Source organism: Xiphophorus maculatus, chromosome 8, assembly GCF_002775205.1.
Source record: "Xiphophorus maculatus strain JP 163 A chromosome 8, X_maculatus-5.0-male, whole genome shotgun sequence".
Classification (NCBI taxonomy): domain Eukaryota; kingdom Metazoa; phylum Chordata; class Actinopteri; order Cyprinodontiformes; family Poeciliidae; genus Xiphophorus; species Xiphophorus maculatus.
Genome location: NC_036450.1, coordinates 18,575,791 through 18,599,624, shown reverse-complemented (window position 1 = coordinate 18,599,624; position 23,834 = coordinate 18,575,791). Strand labels below are relative to the sequence as shown.

General features: G+C 37.3%; 1 protein-coding gene across 5 annotated transcripts in view; it reads left to right on the top strand.

Annotated features, from left to right (window-relative positions):
• Positions 1 to 22,551, top strand: part of LOC102223543 (nascent polypeptide-associated complex subunit alpha, muscle-specific form-like) — a 58,219-nt gene extending 35,668 nt beyond the window's left edge. For all 5 annotated transcript variants that reach the window (XR_002753164.1, XM_023338504.1, XM_023338505.1 and 2 more), the window contains exon 4: positions 21,608 to 22,551. Coding sequence is in view for 4 of the 5 variants with exons in the window: in XM_023338504.1 (XP_023194272.1) it covers positions 21,608 to 21,797 (190 nt within the window). In the remaining variant the exon portion in view is untranslated. The remainder of the gene's footprint in view (positions 1 to 21,607) is intronic.
• Positions 22,552 to 23,834: the final 1,283 nt, after the last annotated feature.

The window sequence follows — 23,834 nt, the reverse complement described above, 5'->3', positions numbered from 1 at the left end:
TTTACAGACATCAGACAGAGGCGGTTTTTCCATTAGATTGCTTGTGTCACTTCCTTTGCTCTCCCTCCTCTTCTCTCTTTTTTCACTGCTGTGAATAGAAATACATTTCATGCCTAAATGGGGATGAGGAGAAATGGTGCAAACTAGCAGCTTTAGGCTGCGTATGGAAGCAGCAGGAAAAGAGGGGTGAATGTGGAGGTGAGCGGGAAAAGTTTGCTTTGGCAGTCGCTCACGGTTCTGGTTGCCTTTCTTCACCCAGTATGTTTCTCTGCTGTTTACTCTTGACAGCTAGTATTCAAATGAGCAGAAATCGCTCAAAAAATAAATTAGGCCTCACTGTGAGCACATTTATTTGAGCTCTCTGAAATTTTTCATCTATAATTTGTAAGAAAATTATAGATTGAACCTCTCGTGTTCCATAGTGAGGATATTTCTTCAGCCGGTATCTAGCCTCCAGTCTTTCATTAAACATTGACAATTCTCATGCATTATCATAAGAGAAGAAAGAGAACCCAGCTGAAGAGAATATCAAATGGACTCTTATACACAGTTCTTAAAAATGAAAGGGAAAGAGTGCATCAGTATGTGAGAAGCAAAGGCATAAAATGGGCATGGCATTGTGAAAATAATGTAGCATTTTTTCAGTGACAGCGCTTAAGTGTTTGTGTAAAAGAGTGGAAGTGATTTACAAAAAGACCTCTTAGAATATGGCAGCTCTATTTCTGCATTCAGTGTCTGAAATCACAAGTACAGTGCTTTCTATTTGCTCCTTAAAAAAAACAGAAAATTTTCCCTTTTTTTGCCCGCTTTTGTAGTGGGCAAAAAAGTGCAAAAAGTATTTGTAAGTTTCATCTAACAAGGAAACCCATTCTTTCTCGCTTGTTTGGAGATTGATGTTCTCCATACATAAAAAAGAAAGAGCATAAAATAAAGAAACACATTATTATTATGCTTATTGCAAACAGATGTGACTACTTTGTTAAATACCTAGCTTTAACACATAGGCACCCCCCCAAATTGTGCACACACTGGGTGCTGGGAGATTAAGAAGTGTGTGCTCTCCAAGCTCTAGTCCAATTTAAATTCAAAATGCACTCTATCCGTTGTCAAGGAGAATTCCAAGCTTAGTACTTTTATATGAAGAGGGACTGAGGAAGAAACACAAACCCTCACCTATTTTAGATTCCCTCTGATTGCACTCCCCACAGATAGCTGAGCCGTGTTAAAACCGTTGTGCATGCTCAGCAATGCATTGGAAAAAATCCCCTTGCCTGCATCCTCTCAAGTTCATGAACATTTACAATCCAAGACCAAAAACCAGCTGTGACTTTGTGCACCTTTCAAAACCATCCTTTCATAATTTCTGAAATTGTGTTATGGCTTTATGTTAACATTGCATGAATTTAATATGTATGATTTGCAATGATATAAGCAGTGATTAGGTTAGACAAGATTTTAAGCAATTATTCTAACATCTGAATATGGATGTGTTGATTTGTGGTTAGTTTTGAGTTGGGTTAGTCTGTTGTATTTCATGTATTTTTAATTGGACCACAAAACCACAAAACTCCTCTGAACGTAATTCTAAATCTCATGAAGCTTAGTTAAAAACTGTCAAATGTACGTGTTTCTCTTCGCGATTTATCTCGGTATTTCAGCCATTGCTGCTTAGTAACCTGATGATATATTGGCAGAATGATTAAACATTGTACCTAGGAATATAAAAAAGGCCTTAACATACACACAATGTCTGACAAATGTAGGAAGTGTGTGTGTCTCTTTTGTTTTGGTGTTGGCAAATCATTGCTTCGACTGAGCAGTAATTTAAAGGCCATGCTGGGTTATGCACATTGTGTCCATCTGGACTGAAACAATTGTACACTTCAAGTTTTTATGAGTTCACATAAAACTGCTGTAAAAAGCTGTAAAGTGGACATTTAGAAAACTTAGTTTTGTGTGCGGCAGTGGCAGTTTTGCAGAAACAAAAATTGAGATACAGTGGAGTGACATTAGCTGTGCAGCTCCTCTCTGCTTTTAGCAATGGAAACCACCGGAACAATGTAACTTTTAGATATTTTTAATGTCTGTCTTAATGTTTTATTCACTTCTACCTCATTTTGCCATGACTCTGTTGCATAAAAATCGCAAGCATGCTGAATCAGTTTATGATCTTGTTCGGAATTGTGTTGATTTTGTTCAGAAGAGTCTATAGCCATGTTAAAAAAGCTTTTTTTGCTACCTGGTGAAACACAATACTTTAATACACTAAAACCATTCAGATATTATGAAACAGGGAAATTACGTATGGTGGAGGTATTAGTGTTTCAAGGTTTTGGCAGTATGTTAATTTTAGACAACAGTATGGAACAACTATTAAATGGAGTCACAAAATTGTTACTCCTCTTTTATATTATAATTTCTGATTGTATAAGAATCGGCAGAATGACAATATGAGTCAGTCATTTCATTCAAAGTGAGATATAGGGTCATGTTTTATTCAAATGTGGGTAAAAATGGATCGACAAGGAATAAATATTTGAACACTTTCAAATAAACCTCCTAAATACTTTGTGAAGAAGCATACCTTTTGTTGTGACAATGTCAAAATGTATCCTATATGGAGAAATTTGGCACATGCACTGCTTAGGTACACCTTCTACAAATGGTTGTTAAATCTTAAAGATTTTCCTTTTTTTTTTTTACTGTGCACTCAGATCTCTAGTCCTTTGCACATATTTTCATGGGTTTTATTCAAGGGATGAACTGGGCTGTTTTGGCAGTTTCATGTGCCTTCTCTGAAACCAATTAAGAGTCTCCTTGGCTGTGTGTTTCAGACTATTGTCTTCACTTTGTTTCATCTTTGGATCTTTATCGAGAATTTCCTGTTCTATTTCTCTACTCATTCATCCTGTGCTGACAAGAAGCCTCCCTCCATCATATGCTGTAAGAGGGACTTTTAGCTTAAGGTTTTTGGAGTAAGTTGCAGTATTATTGTAACTTTGGGTGTCAATTGATGTTAATATGTTTAGCAACACTTCTTAGTGAAGGTCTCTTTGCTTTTACCAATCCACAGTAGTATTGCACCTGCTACTGTGTGCAATACTTTTCTAATTAGAAACCTTTAAATAGATCATTAGTTAATACCAAACTAACCAATATTAATTTGTAGATAGCACCAGAAATTATTTCTAAATAGTGACATATTTCAGCTGGTTTCTTGGCTTTCCGTGTCTTTTGCACGCCGTTTTCCTCATGTGTTCAGTGTTTTCTCCATGTCATTTAGAATTTTTAAATATAGCTTCATTTGTAAATAAATTTAATTTCTTATTTCTGTATGCGTACATTACTTAGGTTGTTGCTGACATCTGGGGTGAATTGTAGTCCAACATTTTAACTGAGAAAATTGTTGAAGTGTCTAATTTTACCTGTGGTGTACCTACATACTTGTATTCTCGGATTATTTTTAGACTTCTTAATACAAAGAAGCATGTTTGGTTAGTAATCTGTTTTATTATTTATAAATTCAGCAGGGTCTTTTCTTTGCAGCCTTAATGTATAATCACAGACCTGTGACTGGTCAAATTAACAAATATCACATTTCCAAAACATCACCTTTGAACAGTAGTAATGTCTCAGTACTATTATATAATAATTATTAGTTTTGACCTCTGCCAGGACTAATAATTGACCTCTGCAAGCTACATTCAGTTTAGCATTATGACTTTTAAATAATAATATTTACTACAGAAAAATAAGGATTGAAGACTTCAATGTTTTTTCTAAGTAAATATATTCCTAATGAGCCTTTTGAGAGAAAATTAACATCATAAGTAGGTAAATTAATTCTTACAAATAAATTAAGACAAACCACTTAAAATCTCCCAACATGTATAAAGCAAGCCTTGTACCCATCAGTAATTATTGTCAGCTGCTTTAGTACTCATTAATGGTGTATGAAAAGGTTTCTCATTACCAAGCTATTGCACAAGAAGCATCTCATATTGCATAAAAGAAAATGTCTCTCTCAAGACCTTTGCAAACAAGTTGCTGCAACACAGATAGCTGTGGTTACAGGAATATTTGCAAACATTTGAACATTCCAGCGAGCCTCGTTGGGCCCCGTAATTCAAAAGTGAAAAGAAAATCAGGTTATTGTGACGTGGTGACATCCAGTAGCTAGTCACAATATTTGTCACAGAGGAATATTCAGAAGTGTTGTCCAAAAGCCAAAGAGCGCTCACAAAGATCTGCAAAAAACTACTAGCATCACCCACCATGGGATCTATAGCTATTCACTACACAACACTCCACTGTAGAAGAAAAGGCATGTTAAACCTTGCTTAAGGTTTGTTTCAGAATTATTGGACAAGCCAACGAAATGCTAGGAAGATACAACCTAGCATATATCTGGGTTGGGACCAAAAGTAATCTCTTCGGTGTGTTTCATTGCACGTACCAAATTTCAAAGAGGACCGGCACTGTGCAAGTACTGTCTTTCAAGACACAGCACTGACAGGCCTCATGGCTGAAGGAAACATGAATGGAGAAATCTCAAAGAACATTTCTCAACATTGTCCTCATCTATTGCAGAGGAAACAAGGCAGGACTTTTCATAACTTACATGATAGCAAGCACAGAGCCCCAGAAAATGTCTGAGATCGAACGTTAAATTGCTACCACGACCCAGTCAATCACCCAACTTAAATGCAATTGAAAATCTATGGAATTAGCTGGATATTACAGTACAATGAAGTGACTCTCAGCACCTTGAAAAATGGCCCAGTGGGCCTGAGCATTACATGAGTCAAATTTCTTCACACAAGAAATGTCTTGAAGCCGGCATTAGCAACAAAGGCTTTTCTTAAAAATATAGATTTTATCAAGCTTGACCAGTCCTATTTCTCTGTCAGCTTATTCATTACACATATGAACTTATTTGCTTGTTTATGTGGAATACTTTGCTTGGTTCCAATATTTGGTGTGAAATTCATGTGGAAAACCCCATGAGAGACCCATTTACAAGTCCAATAGTATATTTTCCCCCCCATTGTATCATTTTACCAGTTTTCTTCCAAAAATACTGCACTAAATAGGCCATTTTATAATTGCCAGGCAGGTTACCTGTTCCAAAATGTTACGCAACCATTGCAATAGTTCAAGAGAATAGTTTTTCTTCCTCCTTTCATTTTTCTTATTTTGTCTTTGAGTTTTCCTCTTTAATTATTTTTTGGCAGGCATTTCAATATGGTTACCACACCTAGATTTCTAAATTAATTACATTGCATTATTTAATTGTTAAATAGCTGTCTAGAAACAGCTATCCCACTGCTTTCTGCTCACCACTTAGTTTTAAATTGCTACCAAATTATTGTGCTAAATGTTTAATGTATTCCAGTGTGCATCTTTGATGCTGGTAGCAGCAAAAAAACAACTCAGTTACGATTTAATAAATCTACTGAAATCTGAGGTCAAGTCCCTTTAGTTTTTTTCTGTCAGACATTTTTTTTTCTTTACTGCCTGGATTTCAAAATGTTTTTCATAAATGCTTTCTAACCAAGGTTGTCCTTAGCTGACAAATCGATATGCAGTTTTGTTTTTTTCTTTATCCACATATTAGCAGAGAAGGATGGAGTTAAATACAGACTAACGACAAGACAGACAAAGAAAAATAATTGCCATTGTGTTTTCACTTTAGCTGGATTCAAGAGATCTATGCCTCCCTGGAAAAAAAAAAAAAGATTTGTCAGATTCGTGACTCCGACCCTCTGTTAACAACCCTGTCAAAGCTTTCAGACCTGTGTGGATTCGAGTGTTGCAGCTTCCATGCGTGCACCCATGTGTCTGTGCATGCACGTTTCTCCCCTCTCCTTGCTTCCCCCTGCGGATGAAGCTGATAATGGAGAACTGGTGTGTGAGAAATACATAAAGGGCAGGGCACGCAATTCTTGTGGAGTAATCCATCTTTACTACAGGGCTGAGCCGTGGAGCAACAGGCGTCTCGCAGGGGAAGAGCAGAAAGTACATTGTAGGCATCACTCCTATTCATATGAAACTACAGAGAGGAAAGGATCAGCCAGCAGCAGCAATAGATTTCAATGGCAAGAAAATAAGAAAGAAGAACTAAAGAGGATTATTCGGGTCGTACTTTTCCTGACTCAGTAACTGCAAGGAAGAAAACAGCCTAGGCCGTTCATACATTAAAAACAAGATGCTTTAGCGGAGATGGGTAACCACCAAATTATTGTACGTCCCCACAAATTTGTGTTCATCGACACGTGAGTTTGTTTTTGCTTAGGCGACGAGAGAAATAGTGCTGGGTGTGAAACAGAAGAAGAGGGAGACACACCAAGGAGCGAGGGAGAGTGAAAACCCTTGTTCATGCTGTTTGGCAATAATCACTGAGCCGAACTCGTGCCAGCAGCGGAGAGCCAGATGGTTCCTATCACCGTTGTGCCTTGTCTTCTGAACAGGGAGGGGAGAGGAAGATCAAGAGTGGCATGTGGAACAGGAAAGCAGTGCCTAATGTGGATGATGTGTCATATAAATACTAATCACACTCGAATCACATTCACGGCTAAATTAGATCCCCGAAGCTCATTCACCATGCAGCCACTCTCAATCTCCTCCTGCTTGGCGCTGAGCCTCTGTCATTATCAGAGGCGATCAATAAATGGGATATTAAATGCTGAATCCGAACCTGAGATTTCTTTTCAACTTACTAATAGCGTCTGCTGCCTTACTCTGCAATAGAGGTCCAAAAACTGAGGGCTCCTGAATTTATTAAGGAATAATGCATCAGTAAGTAATGCGTCCCAGGCCAGTTATTAACACTTTTGAATTTCCGGGAAGTAAAACGAAATCAATACAGAGTAGGTTTCTAGAAAGAATCTACTTTTGAAATCCTTTTTACTGCCTTGCATATCTTCTTCTAGTACAGTGGTTCCCAAAGTGTGGGGTGCGCTCCCTAGGGGAGGCACAGTACCATTGCAGGGGGGGCACAGGCAGCGGTATGGATGAATAAAAAAAAAAACTGTTACACAAAAGTGTTTCACTGCGAACATGGTTTGTAGTTTGTTTTGTTGCAACCTGAAGTGTGAAATAAACTTCAGTGGAGTTTGAAAACAAAATATGTATATAGGTTTATGTCTGGTGGAGCGATGTGTGTGCCCAGTTGATTTTTTTTTTTCTTTTTTGGGGGGGATTTTATTGTAATCCATAGGGGGGCCCAGGAAATCTTTGGGAACTACTGTTCTAGTATAACCCAACATAGCTTGTGTTGCATTGTTTCTTATTTTGTCCTGTATTAGAGCACATATTGTGCTCTAATACAATAGAGCATATGGTGCTTTGATGTGCCGTAGTTTAATAGTGTCTGTGCAGTAAGATAAAGGGGTGTAAAATTCTGGACTGTACTGCATCAGGGCAGAATATGTCATATTGATTTTGATGTACTTAATTATGGGGAGATTAATGTTCAATTTAATGTACACACTCAATGAGTGGCTGAATAAACTTGAGCCAAATTGATCAGAAAGTAACTCATAGTATATTGTTTTCAACCAACCTGAAGAATCCTCATCAATAAGTGTATCAGTATTAAATAAGTATTCATTAGAGATTGATTTTCTGCATAGCATGGAATAAAATTAAGTAATGTTATTGCTGAAACATTTGAGTAGTGCTTCTGTCGACTAAGTAGCAGTAAAAGTGCATACTTCTTCGTCCCATTTTATTTTACAGTGAAATGAAATTGTTTTCAAAGAAATGCACCAGCATTTCATGAAGGCATGAAGTTGTTGTTTGGAAAGTCACTTCCTGCCTCGTGTTGAAGTGTCTTTGGGCAAAACACAGAACTTTACATTTCTTACAGATTGCCTGTCCTGGAAAATGGGTGAATGTTACTTAAACTGTAGTAGCCCTTTCATTGGTCTGGGTAAACAACGTAAAAGTTTAGGTGTTGAGAGTTACAACGCTATATTTGAGTTGGGATTTTGCTTAGTAGTTTTATCCAAATCTGAAACCAGCTTGTTTTTTTCTCCGACTTTGGAATCATTAACCAGTACAAAGTTAAAATACAGTTTTTTATTTCATTAATTTTAAAAATCTTAGAGTAGAATATATATTTTGGCACTGCTTTTAGTTTAGACTATAGTAAGTTTATTTTAGATGCATGCACAACTATCAAATGTTTTGAATTGTTCTAGAGATCAGAATCCTTGTTGATGATGTACAGGCGATTAAAAAACACTGCATTATAAAGGAGAAGCTGCCTTGCTAGTTGTTAAGTTGCTGATCGAGTGGGGATACACAGAATGTGTTGCCCTTGGAGACAGAGACCTAGGAATATGGCCATTACATGAGGATGATTTTAAGATGACCTACCGGAAACAGTCAGTATGTGGATCCACTATAGGAGACAGTTGTGTTTTTTGTTTTTAATAAGTACTACAGCAACATCTAACTGGACATATTTGTAATGTTGGGGCCTAAAATACTTAGTACAAGCTGCAAAGCAGTGGTTCTGCTACTAAGTCAGTATGGTGATGCTGTGGTGAATATATAAGATAAAACTCAAAGCAGAAATTTGGATTGTTGTGGACTATCATTGCAAATTGTCCAGTTCAGCAGCTGGACATTATGAGTTCCCAGGCCTTAAGAAAGCCAGGTGTGGGTTGTTTAAAGAAATATTTTCATGGTATTATGAAGTCTTTATCATCTCCAGAGCTTTGCTAGTTGCTTATATAAAGCATCATAACGCGGATCTCTAATTTTACCCTATAATATATATTTGCTCCTGACGCTCATATATTATCAGTGCGTCTCAAAATTCCGTCTCTTGTGGGTTTAAAAAGGTCAGCTTTGTTGTTGCAGCTTGTTTATAGTTTTGCGGGATTTTCATAAGATGCATCATAATATCTAGAGTAAATATTGCATGTAACAGACTTGAAATCAGGCTCCTAAAACCCTCACTCCTTCCATACCTATGCAGTGGCTCCCTGGTAACCTAACTCACAGTAGCCCTTTAACTTTGTGGCATCTGAAAAAGCTGGAAGAGGTGAAACCAAGCCACACATACTCATTCACAGAAAACAGTGAGGAGAGCCCCAGTGTGTTAGTCTATCCTCATCAGTGGTCCTAGAAGGAAATGGGAATGATTGATGCTATCTTGTAGCTGTTGTTTTTTTTTCAGGTGGCAAACTGCCATCATGCCGTCACACCTCTTTCTGTCACATCTCCTCAACAGCCACTCATCCGTCAGAGCCTTCCGCTCCAGCAGCCGTCACTCAATACCTCGCTGTGTGCAGCCAGCCAGCACCTTTTGCTTTTTTTTTTCTAATTCACTTCAACTGACTTGCTGCTCCTTTGCTTCGACATCACAATATTCTAAAAAAAAAAAAAAACAATATACAGTGAATCAACTTTTGCAATAAACAGGGAAGGTGTGCAGTTCTTTTGTTTTGCCCGCTTGCTGAGCTCTGGGTGAATATCGATCGTGGGCGGTTGCCGAGGGAAAATCCTGGCTAGAATGTTGGGACAGACTGGGGAAGCACACCTCGACACATATGCTGAGCTAAATTTGGGTTGCAGCAGCCCCAGGGGAGCTCAAAAGTAAATGTTTTTCTCATTAAAAGTCAACAGAAATCCACGCTTTTTTTTTTTCTCCTGCACTGAAAATACCGTGTGGTAGTTTTGAGATTTACACCAAACACAACTGTAACAAAATTACTTGTGCTGGGATTCTTCACACACAAAAGAAGGCTTGATTAACCATCCTGGTTCGAAGTTTCCTGCTCAGCAGTCCAGAAACAGTGCTGTGTCTGCAAACTGTGGACATGGAAAAGATTTACTGTTAAAGCGCCCCTTCTCAAAGTATTCGCTAATAAATCACAGATGGAAGTCAGCACTTTATGTTTCAAGTGGCATTTAAAAACCAATAAATCAATAGTTTATGTTGCATTAAAAAGTCACTTTATATTTAAATAACTTATTTTTTCCCCCTCATCATTATTAATTAAAGACTGAAGTGGTAAATAAATTAAATTTGTATAGTTTTTTGTCAAGTCACACCGACCATTCAATGGGTTTTTCACTAGAATAGTTTTCAGTCTTCCAGATTCAGTTTTCTTTCTTGCAGGTTTGTTCAATCAATCAATCAATCAATCAATCAATCAATCAATCAATCAATCAATCAATCAATCAATCAATCAATCAATCAAATTTTATTTGTATAGCATATTTCAGCAGCAAAGCATTTCAAAGTGCTTTACATCATATCAAACACAGAAACACAATGCAACATAGAATCAACAGTCAAAACACGGCATAAAGTCAGGTTCCATCAATAAATTTGTTGCACTTTTATGGCAAACAAGACTAGACTGAACTGAAATTTGTTCTCTAAATCTCAAGTGTCACTAGTTGCCTTTATCTGAGGCAGTCGGGATTGAAAGTAAGCCAGAATGTGAGCAGACCATGATTCTGACAGGTGATGCACATGCAGGCACATCCAAAGAAAATGAGAAAAATATTTGAACAAGTTCATGGTAACTCTTACAAGAGCGTGACATTGTCCTTGCATATCTGTCTCAGCTACTGTTTCTACTAAAACGCCACATTAGATAATCAGATGCACACAGCAACCCCCGACAAAGGCATTTAGACAATAGCAGCATGTGAGCTCAGCCACCTCCTAAAGTAAACAAGTCATGAAAGGGAATTCATAGCAAACAGGCTTTTTTTATCCCTTTCAACAAACCCTGGATGCTCACGACTGCGAGGCTCCCCCCTGGCTTCTTGTTCAGAGTATGCAATCTTGTCTCATTTATGCACTTTGTACACCCCTCCTCCACCCGTTTCCTTTTTTTCGTCATGTGAGCTCTCCAGATGACACAAGAGACTGAGCGCTGAAATGCAGGAGCAGGTCGGTTCTCCAGCCAGTGCAGGTACTCTGAATGGGCTGTAAGCTGCAGGCCTACATCTGCCTTTTCTTCCTCAGTCCTTATGCTCGGCTTCCTTAGCATTCCTTTCTTGGCCTGCTTATTTACAAAGCGGGGGATTTTCTTTGATCTCAAACCTTTCAGGTCCTTCGTCTCGTCTTTTTAAGCAAACAGCGGTTTGCGTCATTTACTCGTACGGATGAGAAGAAATGTAATGAAATCAACCTCAGCTCCACGGTGTCTTCCAGCCAAGCTGTTCTCAGTCTATCATGGAAATCCATCTCTGGTGCTACTTGCCGGAGTCCACTATCATGTTTGTGAAGTCCTCTATCTTCAGATGTTTAATTAGATTTCTTTCTGGGCCCTTTGAGCTTGATAAATTACGGCCCTTTGAGCTCGATGAAAACTCATCTGATAACTCGGTGGGTACACAGGGATTGATGGTGTTTCAACAAAACTTTGTTATGCTGACTGGGTGTCATGTTTGAGATGCTGCTTTAATTATCTCATGATCTTTAGATGTGATGTAATTCTTCAGGATAACAACTTAATTAACGAAAGTTTATATTAGCTTCTTGAGGCTGTCATCACGAGATGTATTTCATTACATCCGTGCGTCCGTTCGTCCGTCCATCTTCAGTCAGGATCCAGTGGATAATCGGATGAAGTCAGTCCTCAGCAGGCTATTCCTGTGATTTAAATTCGGTGTTTAAATGCTAAAGCCTGCCTGATATTGTTTTATTCAATAACTACCAATTCATTGGCTGGCCCAAATGTTTCAGAGGAAACTTTAAACAAGTTTCACCTGGCTTCTTCTTCTTCTGCAGTAAAGTCCTTTGTGGTGACCATGCACACATGGCATGGCTGAACACATTTATTTACTTTGAAACAATAGCACTTGCTAATTCCACCTCTTTCTCTTCCTGTGAGTAGTTCATAAATTTTAGAGAACCCTTATGATTATTTTCCTCTTCTCTTTATTGTTCCACTGTATTTAGCATGTCCTAATTTATGGACCTATTAGTTTTGGTATCTCTGCACATGCAGATTTCTGGGGATGTTACAGACACCTGGTGAAAATATCATTCCAGTTGCTTTTGTAGATTATTGACACTTTTTAACATGTTAAAAAAGTTATATTCCTGTCATATTGGAAACTGCCATGAACATTTGAATCCTGCATGTTGGAGGTCATCAATGATTTTTCCTGCCTTCTATGCTTTTTTTCTGCATAGATAAAGCTCTCCTTTAAATACGCGGCAGTGTCTTTCAGTCTTGCTGCGTTGCTGTTCCAAACGAGACCATAATGGATGTACGAATGATTTAATCACTGCATTTTACAATGTCTAAATTAAAAGCTCTTGTGGTAGGCCACGCTTTCTCTGTTGCAATCAGAAGCAAATCCTTTGTTTGAGTTTAGAGTTGATGTTACACTCTCACTTCACATTTAAAGACTTTACCCTGGACGCTAAATTTGGTGGCTTGGCTGCTGCTGGACATGAAGGAGTTCGTAGTAAATGCGTTCCTATAGAGAGTTACTACTGTCCCAAAAGTCTCCAGCAAATATACCTGCAGTAAATTTACCTTGAGGTTGAGCTTACAGCCCCATGTAGACTTGTTGTCATTTGGATAAATGCAGGTAAATTTCAGAAGTGTGACAGCTGGGTCAGTAGACATATGGTGGGTGATATAGAGGTAGAAGAGCAGTAAACAGAAGATGCCTCCGTTTGGAGAACTGGGGATTACTGACCTCATGTCAGAAATGATTTTTATCATCTTACTCGCTGCCTGTCAGGAAGCAGCTCATCCGCAGAAACAAGAAAGAGAGTTGGGAGAGTATGAAGGAAATAAGTATTGCACCACGGCCTCACCATTCACACTCCCAACTTTCTCTATCGGTCAGAAACATGCATGTCAAGTTAATTATTTTTCTTTCAATTAGCCTTTCTGAAATTCCTTTTTGTCTTTATCTGTGTTAGCCTTTAATAGAGCAAAGCAGAAACACGCATGACCTTTTAGAAAATAAAAAGGTATCCTGGGAGAAACTGAGTGCCTCAAACCAAAAACAAAAACTGGTAGATTCAGAGTTGCTTTGGATTGAAAGAAGCAAGTTGTTGTGGATTGGGGATGTGGTAAGGATGCCTTCCAAACTTTTAGAGAGATGATTTTGGAATATGTTAGGATATGATTATGCGGGAATCTTTCTACAAGGTTTGCCTGAAAAAAAAAATTTAATAAAATAAGTTTACATGCAACGCCAAAGACAATTCCACCTTGGAACGTTGTGATTTTAAATTGCAGCAGATCAGCAAAGAGATTAAATGTGGAAAAATAAGGCCAGGGAAAGGACATCAGTTAGAGAGAATCTCAGCCTGTTTGGTGACGATTTGCTCCAGTAGAATACATTTCCTCATTTTATCCAATGCATTCTTTAAGTCAGTACAATCTGATAAGCGAATTAGAAGCAGTCTGACTCTTGCATCTTGCTCAAGGAGACTCCATCACTGGCGAATAACTCATTATTAAACCCTAATGCTTCAACTTTGTTTTTTGTGGCTAGTTTTCTAATGCAAAAGTATGAGGAGGGAACAAATAATTTGAGTGTTAGGATGTAAGCAGGGTATGGAATTTCAGAGAGTAAAAACATGTCATGATCTACAGTCACGGATCCTAACAGAGACTGAAAGCTCTTCTGAGGAGATGCAAAGCTCTTTTTTCCCCAAGGATGTTCAGCCTATATGGTGGAAGAGAAAATTGGAAAGATATTTCATGTTGATTGCCTCTGCCCTACTATGTTTCAGCTGAAACTCTCTCTTCATAGAATGAGAGACGGAGGAGAAATGATGATCTCCTGCTGGTGCCGCTGAATGAATGTTTTATGGATGGAAGTATGAAAAAGAGATGAGGCCCTGCCCGGTTACTGTGTCTGAAATACAGTTTTAAAATATCATTTTCATCTAGTCAAACAGTAGCCCAAATCCATTCTGACTTTTTCTAACATCCTAATTTACACAAAGTGCAGTGTGCTGCAGGTATCGTATATTTTCTGCCGGCTGCACAGTGACAAACCAACACAAGCAGCAGCTTCGCCGATACAAATTCAACCGCTAACGTAAAGTTGTTCATCTCAAATGGTGAAGCTAATTCTCTCGCTTGTTTGTTTACCTTTAATTAACTGAATGACAATAAACAAACAACCTTGAATTTCATAGTGTGGCATAGCCACAAATCTGCTGATTCAAGCCCCTGTTGAGATGTGCCGCTGTAAAGCTCCTGGGCAAGGTCACTGTCTCCCAAACTGAACAACTGCAACCAGATCGAGGCTTGTGTTTTAAATCTCCAAGGATAGACTAAAATGAACAAGGTAAGGACACTCGATAGGAAAAAGGTAGCATGCCATTGACTTGAATAGCAACAAACTTCAGCTAATGAGGGTTGACTTTGGACTCACTTTAATTTTTATACTCAAATGCAGATTTGTGTCAGAGCACAGAAACAATAGAGCAAGTCCTTGCGTGACCAATATTCATGTATGGAGTCTACATGTTTTCAGCCAAACAACCTCTTAATACATTTGATGAATTAGTAGCATTTACTTGAGTTTAGGAAAGTGACTGAGGGATAATGCAAAGATTGAACTTTTTCTATCCCAATTACCAATTAGTAAAACTTCTAATTACAACTTATCATTTTACAAACCATGAAAAACAATGAATTGACAAAACTGTTGTTGCAACCACAATCATTACCATCACATTTCATGTATTTCGCTCAGAGAGTCTCTGTGCACAACTTCTCTAAAAGCTGGTTTTAATTCATTGAGGCTTGTAAAAAAATATATTGAAAAATAGTTTGCCAAATTGACAGCTTGGTTGGAGGTGTGCACATCCCCAGGAATTGCAGAATAGCAGAGGAGTTGATAGACGAAGGAGCAAGGGCATGAGAATAAATGAGATTATTATTAGGTTTGTGAAGAGAAATATACCAGCACACAGGAAGTCACAAATGATCCAGGATGTGGGTGAATTTGCTTCCATGTTAATGATTGAGTAAAGATGTAATGACCAGAGAAGTGAAGAAAGAAAAAAACAAACTAACTCTGAAAGTTTTATGGCTAAATTTTATGGCTAAATCTCCCACACAGTTTTTTTAAGGACTGAGAAACAGCCAGAATAATGAGATAATATTAAAGCTCAAGTGGCATATTTATGAATATTAGAGAGAAGGTGCCTTGGAAAAGTTAATTAGCTCAAGTCCAATGAAGCACTTTAAAGTATAATGTTTGGTATTGATTATGTTTGATCAGATTTATTCCAACTACTTATGTTCATCTGTTCCAGCTGGTGTGCCTAAATGCCAAAATCCAAATATAAGTTACATGTTTTAAAAAAACAAAAAAACAAACATATAACTCCTGATAATATATCCATAAAAAAAAAAATATTTTTAATTTATTCAGGGTTATGCAACCTCTAGAGCATTTAAAAGGAAGTTTCTTTCAACTAAAAAAAGATGGATTCTGAGATTCACATGTAATGTTGCATTTTTTTTCTGTGTTCTTTACCTTGAATCTTGCATAATCCTCCCATTTGAGCTAGCTTTACAAACGAAAAATAAGAAGCTAGCTTACATAACAGTGTTGAGTATTACCAAACACTGATGAAAGGTCGGTCTAAGCAATCAGGAGCTAAAAGCTGGTGACATATTCTGTTTGCCAAAGATCTTGAATGTGCAGCAACACTAAGCTGTTAAAGAGAGAGATTAAGACTCATAAACCATTCATTCTCATGATCTATCTAAGTTAATCTCAAATATAAATTATTTACATTTTGGCTGAGCAATCTCTAGTCATGTGAAAGTATTAAGACGTCCCATTAAATGTTTAATTCTTAAAAAAGAAAGAAAAAAGTATATTCCAGTATATATATATAGATATATCTATATATATATAGATATATCTATATATATATACTGAAAAAGAAATTCATTTAAAAAATTCCTTTGTTTCGTTCATTAATGTTAAACATTACTGTTAAACATTACTGTTATATGCCCTTTGGATGAATGTTGTTTATGTTTTGGATCATGGTACGTCTGCATCTAAAATACCAGGTTGCATGATTTGCACAGCTAACTTGCCCGCAGGCAGGACTTGAGTTTGTGGAAAGCCCGGAGCAAAAGAATCAGAGATGTGAGCAGCGCTCTAAAGAGGAGCAGTGGGGAGACCTATGTAAGGTTCACAGCTTCCTGCCTGCCACAGTTTGTGAACTCAGTGAGTAGATAGTTCTGGCTGAGGGTAGGAAGCACCCCCCCACCCCCAGACCCCCGCGGAGCCCCTGTGCCTTGATCACACATTACCATGGTCCGAGGCTATTCATTTTCACAAAGAGAGAACACAGTAGAGGCTGGGGACGAGTCACAGAGGAGATCTTCAGGGAGCCGGGGTGTGTAGAGGCACAAATAGAGTGGCAGTGAAGATGACAGAATGGTATATTTTATTTATTTGGGTTATTTCATTGCAGCACAACCCCACAGATAACTTCCATGACTTGTTTTCCCACACACTGTTCCCTCGTTTGACACAGCTTTGGAGGATTTTTTATTTTTTCCACTGTGAAGGAGTCCTGACTGCCAGACTGGAGTTTAGCTGAACGTCTCTCCTCCCCGCCCCCCACTCCCCTCACCTGCTGTAAATATTGCAAAGGGAAGAAATCCTCTCCACTGCTCTTTGAACCCACACACTTTCCCACTGTTTACTTTGTCCACATCCACTCTGCTCGTATCGTGCCGCTCTGTGAAGTTCGAGGTTTCATTAGGTTTGCTGCGCATTAGAGTAGCAGTGGGCATCCGTAGTAAAGTGGTTGAGTGACTGCGGGTGTGGGAGTTGTGGAGCGAGATGGATGTGAATGTGAACGTCCTCATTGTTCTTGCTTTAAAAACTTCAGTTCCTACTGCTGAGCTCCGTCCTCGTTGCTTCCTCTGCAACATTTCTTCCCTTGTATCGTTGCCGAGGGAGTCCTCTTTATTTCCAGCATCTGCGCTGTGATGAGAAACACCAGCTAACTAGGCCACTGCATAATAAGCAAAAATAGCAGGGAAGAAAAGTGAATAAAAAAGGAAAAGAGGAAAGAAGAATCCATTAATAGGGGGAATGCTTACTAAACATGTAACTGCTGGCAAAACTAAGTCAGCAAGCTGATATTTTCCTCTTCCTGTGTTGCAAATGCATTCGTTTATTATTGCTTACCTTTTACTGATGGCTTCCAAGGCAGCGCATCAGAGCTCACATCTCATTTTGTCAGTGAAGCCCCAAAGCTATGGTGCCACGTGACTATCAGTGCACCTTGCTGACTTGTTCTTTTGGTGTCTGCGTCGACTGCAACCCCAGAATCTCTGCTGTTGGAACTAGTCGATGATATTCAGCCTCTCTGCACTTGATTTTCTTCTTCAAAGTCTTCATTGTGGACTGTAGAAGGTACCAGATGTGGATTCATCAGTGTCTTTCACTGGTTTTCCCCACTTGAGTATCCATCTCACCCTTTGAAAAGTGATGCAACTCAGTATTGAATGGATTGCAAAATTTGTCTTTGTCAAGCAAACATGCAACTATCAATAATGAGTTAAATACTCACTAATTGCCTGATGCAGAACAAAAAAAATAGAGGTAACGTAATGTAGTAATCACTAGCCAGAAGAACAAAAAAACTAGATTAGACAGCTTTAAAATCCTAAAACAATCCAATTAAAAGATCAATATTTAACCTCAGATCAAGATTGAAAAAAGATTTTTTTCCTAAAACAATGGATCTCAAACTTTTCAGACTAGACAAAGAATGATTGTTTCCCTTTAGGTTCGGCAAAAATCCATTTCCTAAAAAATTAAAATAAAGTTGACTGCTCTTGTGACCTCAATTATTTAATTTAAAAAAGAGACGTAAAGAAAGTGTGTTTTCTTTTAAAAGGACCAAACAGTAAATTAAGCAAATAAACTGGGATAGTGACAAATGCCACTGTATCTATTGAAAAGCAGCAAACTTTCTAACAAACAACATTTGGTGCACTTCAGTATAAACACATACATTTCCTTCATCGGAAAAAAATGAGAAAAACTTGGAATTATATTCCAATACACACAAACACACACACACGTTATAAGGAACATACGGAAAAAGCAACACACATGCATCTAAGCTATGACATGACTCCATGCTCTTTCCCACATCTTCTTCAGAATAGGCTTCTTGATCAAGGTGAACTTTTCTAATATGAGAACTCTCCATTGTCCATCATGACTCGGCTCCACTCACAATTATTTGTGTTGTTTTTCAAGCAGACATAAGTTTCAAAAAGTGTTACGAAATAGAAATGCAGTTGTGGAAAAAAAAGCAAGGTTTTAAAACGCTCTAAATTATTCAGAAATCAATGTCTTCCTTTTGTATTTTCCAAGATTTGACCAATATAAATGTGTTTTACGCAGAAATGATCAGCCCTAAACTGTAAATGAAGACTGCTGGGAGTGTAATACACTTCATTTTCATTCATGTATTGAAGAGTCCAGATTTCAACCCTTCTGAGAACTTGATGTCGAAAAAGGTTTTAAAGCAGTAACCTCACTCATCTATTTGCAATTCCAGATTCTTAGTATAAATAGATGTGATTCTGGGCAAAAATGAGTTCAATCTTTTTTTGAACCAGCAGTGGAAATTGTTTTGGTTCCTTTTTAAACCAATATGGTTTTAAAACATATCAGTTTATCTTACAATTGAAAGATATACGGCTGAACAGTCAGCTTTACATCAGTTAGGAACTGCTTCATGTAGACACATTTTTGTGCTTTATTTCTAAAAAAACCCTCACAGAACTGAGGAAATATAAGGAAAATATGAAATGCACTTTAACAAACTAGGATTGGGGCAGAATGCATTAAATATAAGACGTTTACCCAATGGTTATTGGTTGATCCCAAAGGTTTTTCTATGCACTTCAGGTTTTTTTTTTATAAGCTTTTGTTACTCCTCTTTGAGAAGATGTTTGGTTATGGGCTATGTTCTTTTTACTTTTGTTTTCAGCCCCGCATGACTTGGAAAACATTAAAATAACCTAATTTCTGCTCCCTTTCTCTAAACGAGTATCTGCTCTTTACATCAAAGCAATTTGGAGTTGTGTCCCAACCATAGCTACGGGCGGGACTCATCACCCAATTTTAAAGAGCGAACGGGTTTCCTCAGGATACCCAGCATGTCTTCTGAATTTTGCAAGCAGGGTTAGAGGTGGGGTGAATCCGGATTCAATTAGATTTTCAAAAAAGGCTTTTGTTTCAAGTAGACATCCAAGGTGTCCCACTCCTTACACCTTGAAAGTAGGTGAAATTGTGCCAGACACTTCTGAATGTCACAACGGTCTCTCTTTACGTGATGTTTTTTTTGTGCCTGTGAAGAAAAAACTTGCAGAGTATGCAATCTTGGGAAACTTGCATGCATTGTCATTAATACATTTTATAGATTTCATTATTATTTCATGATATTTTGTTTGTTTTGACTAGATGTATGAAAAGACTCACATTTCATTTTTAACATTGTAAAATCACACATGAAGAAATGCTTGTTTCTGTGAGTTACAAGGTGATTTGACATGCCATGCATGAGCAACACAGTAGACAACATAGTCAGACCAGACACTCATATTCACTTCATGCACAGTTCTACATTGGAAGAGATTTTGTTGATTTTCATAAATCAGAAAATAACTACGAGGATGAGGCCACTGTCTAAAACCTGTTAATATTTCAAATTTGAAAAATTATTAAGGTGTTTTTTAAAAGTGAAACTTGGTCAAACATGACTGGAGGATGATCCACATTTTTCTAGCCACCAAAAACTGTTAACTGGCAAAGTAGAGAGAAAAAAAATCTCTTATTTTAGAGAAATGCAAAAGTGTGGCATTTTGACATCACAGTGTCCATAAAAAAATATTTTTCTGGTTAAAAAAAAAAATTACAGAAAAATAAAACAAAGATTAGTGTTGGTGAGCTATCCTATAGATTGGGACTTTGGGCTCACAAAGTCAGGTGGAAAGTTATTTCTGCCTTACCATTACAAATCTAAAGTTATGATGGTAGGTACCGATATTCTAACTTAGTCAAATGAGATTGAAAAGTTTTAGCTTTTCAGTAACTAAAACCACCTCACCTAGACACACAGACAAAGAGCCCCTGGAGTTTGAGATTGATGTTTATCGCTGTTGCTTTATCGTCAACAGCGAGTAAGTTATTGATAGGGCGCTACATTAGCTTGTTGTCCCCCGTCGAGATGTGTCACCAACTTCATTCATTATTCCAAAAGATCACTAGATTCTTGTTTACAACAAAAAGGTTTATACTGCTAGGTGGGATACTGTTTGACTATTTCTCTTAGCTCTAGAAACCTGTTAGATCACGGCATAGCATGTTTGTAACTACATGAGATTTTAAATATCAATCCAGAGAAACCAAGAATGTTTTAATTTTAAAAGAAATGGAAATGAGGAGTTATTACATTGTTAGAATATTAATCCGAAATATGCGGCCAAATCTACACAGAAATGGCTTAAACATAAAACCTGTCATGGCCATGTCAGTCTCATCCACTAATTTAGAAGAGGTGGTAAGGATCAAGAACGGTTCAACTAGGAGAAATGGTCAAAGATCCTTCTGTTCTCTACAGCCTTGTGAAATGTTGCATGAGATGACTAAGAACTATCCAAAAAGGGGATTGGTGACAATAGGGGGTCCCACTAATTGTGGCAATGGTGCCTTTAAATTTTATTATTATTTTTAATTAAAAATTAAACCTGGTTTCTTTTTACACACTGAATAAATGCACTTAAAGTTAAGGTTATATTTTCACTTTTTTTTTCAATGACAGATTGTTACTTCGATAAAAGGATTTGTTTTCGAATTTGTACACATCTTTACCTCTGGTGCCAATGGATGTGTATTGTATGTACACCGAAAGGCAACCTGAAAGATTTTACTCTTCCCAACTCTTCTTCAGAAGTAGTTTCCTGATCAAGGTGAACCTCACTAATACAAAAACTTTCCATTGTGCATCATGACTCAGCACCACTCAGAATTACTTAAGTGTTGTTTTTCAAGCACAGGTTCATTTCAAAGAGCTATACAAAACAGAAACAAGACTTGGAGAAATGTTCGCAAGGACAAAAAATGAGATATATTAAAAAATCTGCACCAAGCTATGAATCCTTTAGAGAGATTGAACACAAAAACCCATGAGAAATATAGTGTATAATAAACTATTGCTGTAATAATAACTATAACACATGCTTCTACAGTACTGTAAGTTATTTTTGAAGAGAGATATTTTCACACAAATTGGAAGCATAGAAAAGTGCTTCAACCCCAAAGGGAGAGACTCAGAGAGGGATTTTAATTTTCTTGGATAAGTGTTTTCTAAATATGCGACATTGAGTAACAATGTAATTTTTTTCATTGTCTGTATGCATTTTTTGAAACACATTTCCATATAAAATTGTAATTCTAAGGTATAATTGATCCTGGGGAAGTTTTTAGAAGATTATTTTAATGTTTTTGTTATTTTTTTTCTATCTGCTTCATGTGACCAACAGAGAGAAATGCTGATATTTAACTCTTTGTTTTAAAATCCTCTTTTCAGTGTGGAGCACGATTTCCGTCTGCAAGAAGGGCAGGTGGTACGAACTTGGAAGGTGGGTGACCCTCCAGAGGGCTCACCACAGACTCCCACCTCCCAGGCCACAACACCTCAACAGCAAGACTCTCCACAACTAATGCGACCCCCTGCCTCCACCAAGAAGAACCGGAAGAAGTGCTTTTGGTTCCTCTGAGCGTCAGGGGATGGGGGAAAAAAAAAAAAAAAAAAGACATTTTGTTACTGTAATGCACTGCACACGCTTCTTTACAAAAAATAAATAAATAAAAAATTTGGGGAGGGGTTAAAAAACTGTGAAACTACCAGGAGGATTAAGATGCAAACAAATCACTATGAGGGAGAAACAGTTTTTAATCTGTTTCTGTTAGACATGATGGAAATGATTTCACTAGACTGCACATGTTGTTTTTTTAATGCATCTTCAGCACTTACAAATTTGATCCAGGTGCAGGATGGGAAAAAATGCTGAACTCAAGGAAATGCAAAAGTTTAGTCTGCCATATAACTCATTGTCAGGAAGCTATTAGGAGACATAAAGAGAATATATACTATCCAGGTATGGGGAGAAAGGGGCAATACAGCAGATAAGAGAGCATATTTATTAAAGATTAAATTAGTAGAATTTATGGGGAAGGGGAGAAAGAGACTGATATTTTTCTTTTATGGACTAATGAGGGTCAGCACACCAGCTTTTATATCAAGTGACATTTAAAAAAAATTATTATGACCCGATTTAAAACTTTCATTATACTGTAACTGATGAAATATTACATGTGTCTACATGTGCATACAAAAAAAAATCCCACATACTTACAAAGAAAGTATATGTGAATTGATAAAAATGGTGAATTGAGTTCTGTATGTATCAGAGCTGCTTGGATGCTTTATTTCAGATATGGATTAATGCTCTATAAAAGTATTTTACCACAGCTGCTTGGTGGATGTGTGGTCATTCACTCAGAAAAAACAAACAAACAAGGAAAACATGAAAGTTAATGACAAAAGTGAAAATAACCAAAATGTTTACTGCTTTAAAACAAATCATGTTTTTATTTTTATTTTAACCATTGAAAAACAGCTACTTTAATGAAAAATATTTTTCAGCAATTTGTGTAATGGCTTCTGAACTAAGTTAAATGCTACTAACTTATTTAAGCAAATCTGTATAGAGAGTTTTTAGAATTGGAAGGCCACAATGATCAGCAGCCTCCACTCATAAATACCGTAGATGAACAGTATGAATATACATCATTTTAATCCAAAATCAAGGTTTAAACAGAACTGTCATTTACTGGCATAAAAATGCAGAGGAGGAATGCAGGTGAAAATAAGCAACTTTACTAAAAACAGATGTTCAAATTAAAGATACAAGGAGGAATCTTGGAATAAAAGGAAGATCTTACCAAGAGCTGACTAACAGAGGTATTTAGGTTGAAGAGTTGATTAAACAAGGAGCAGGTGGCTGATTAGAAAGTGAGTGCAGCTATGAGCGAACACAAGTAAGTGAATTTGAACTGAGGAGAAAGAAGAAATGTCTGACAGAAGACAAAGGGAACAAAGAGCAGAATATAAGTACATTTAAAATACTAAAATGCAGCAAAATACAAAACCAAAGTCCTAAATATCATGATAGGAACAGCGGCACGCTTCAGATAAACACACATATCACTTTCTAATAATCAATAGCTGAATAACTTGATATACTCTGAGAGGATACAACACATCATCTTGTCATAAGCTCACCTAAACTGATTCAAATAATTGCACTGCGAACTTGATTACATGCTGTCATGTATGTTAACTTTTAAGCTGCCATATATGCTGGTGTTTTACACAAACATTTGTTTTTGCTTAAAGCAATGTAGGAGACTTTTTTGAGGACATCAAGTCTTGTTTTTTGTCTTTAAACATGTATTTTTCTTTCTTTTATCCTGCACAGTGCACATATTTTACAACATGGAACATAAAGTTTTCTTGTCATAAATAAAACCTACTTTAATAAAATAATTTATCAGATTAGAAATTAGATAAAGCTGACTTTCTTATCTTCAACTTTTATCTCACTTGCGCTTTTGGTAAGTCAAGTTATTGCAATGGTCTATTACACATTTGACACTGTTGTTTCATTATCAGCTGCAGGTTTTTTTTAAACATGTCAACAGCTTTATGTCATATAAGCTGTCATATAAATCACAGATGTGCACCAGAGCTA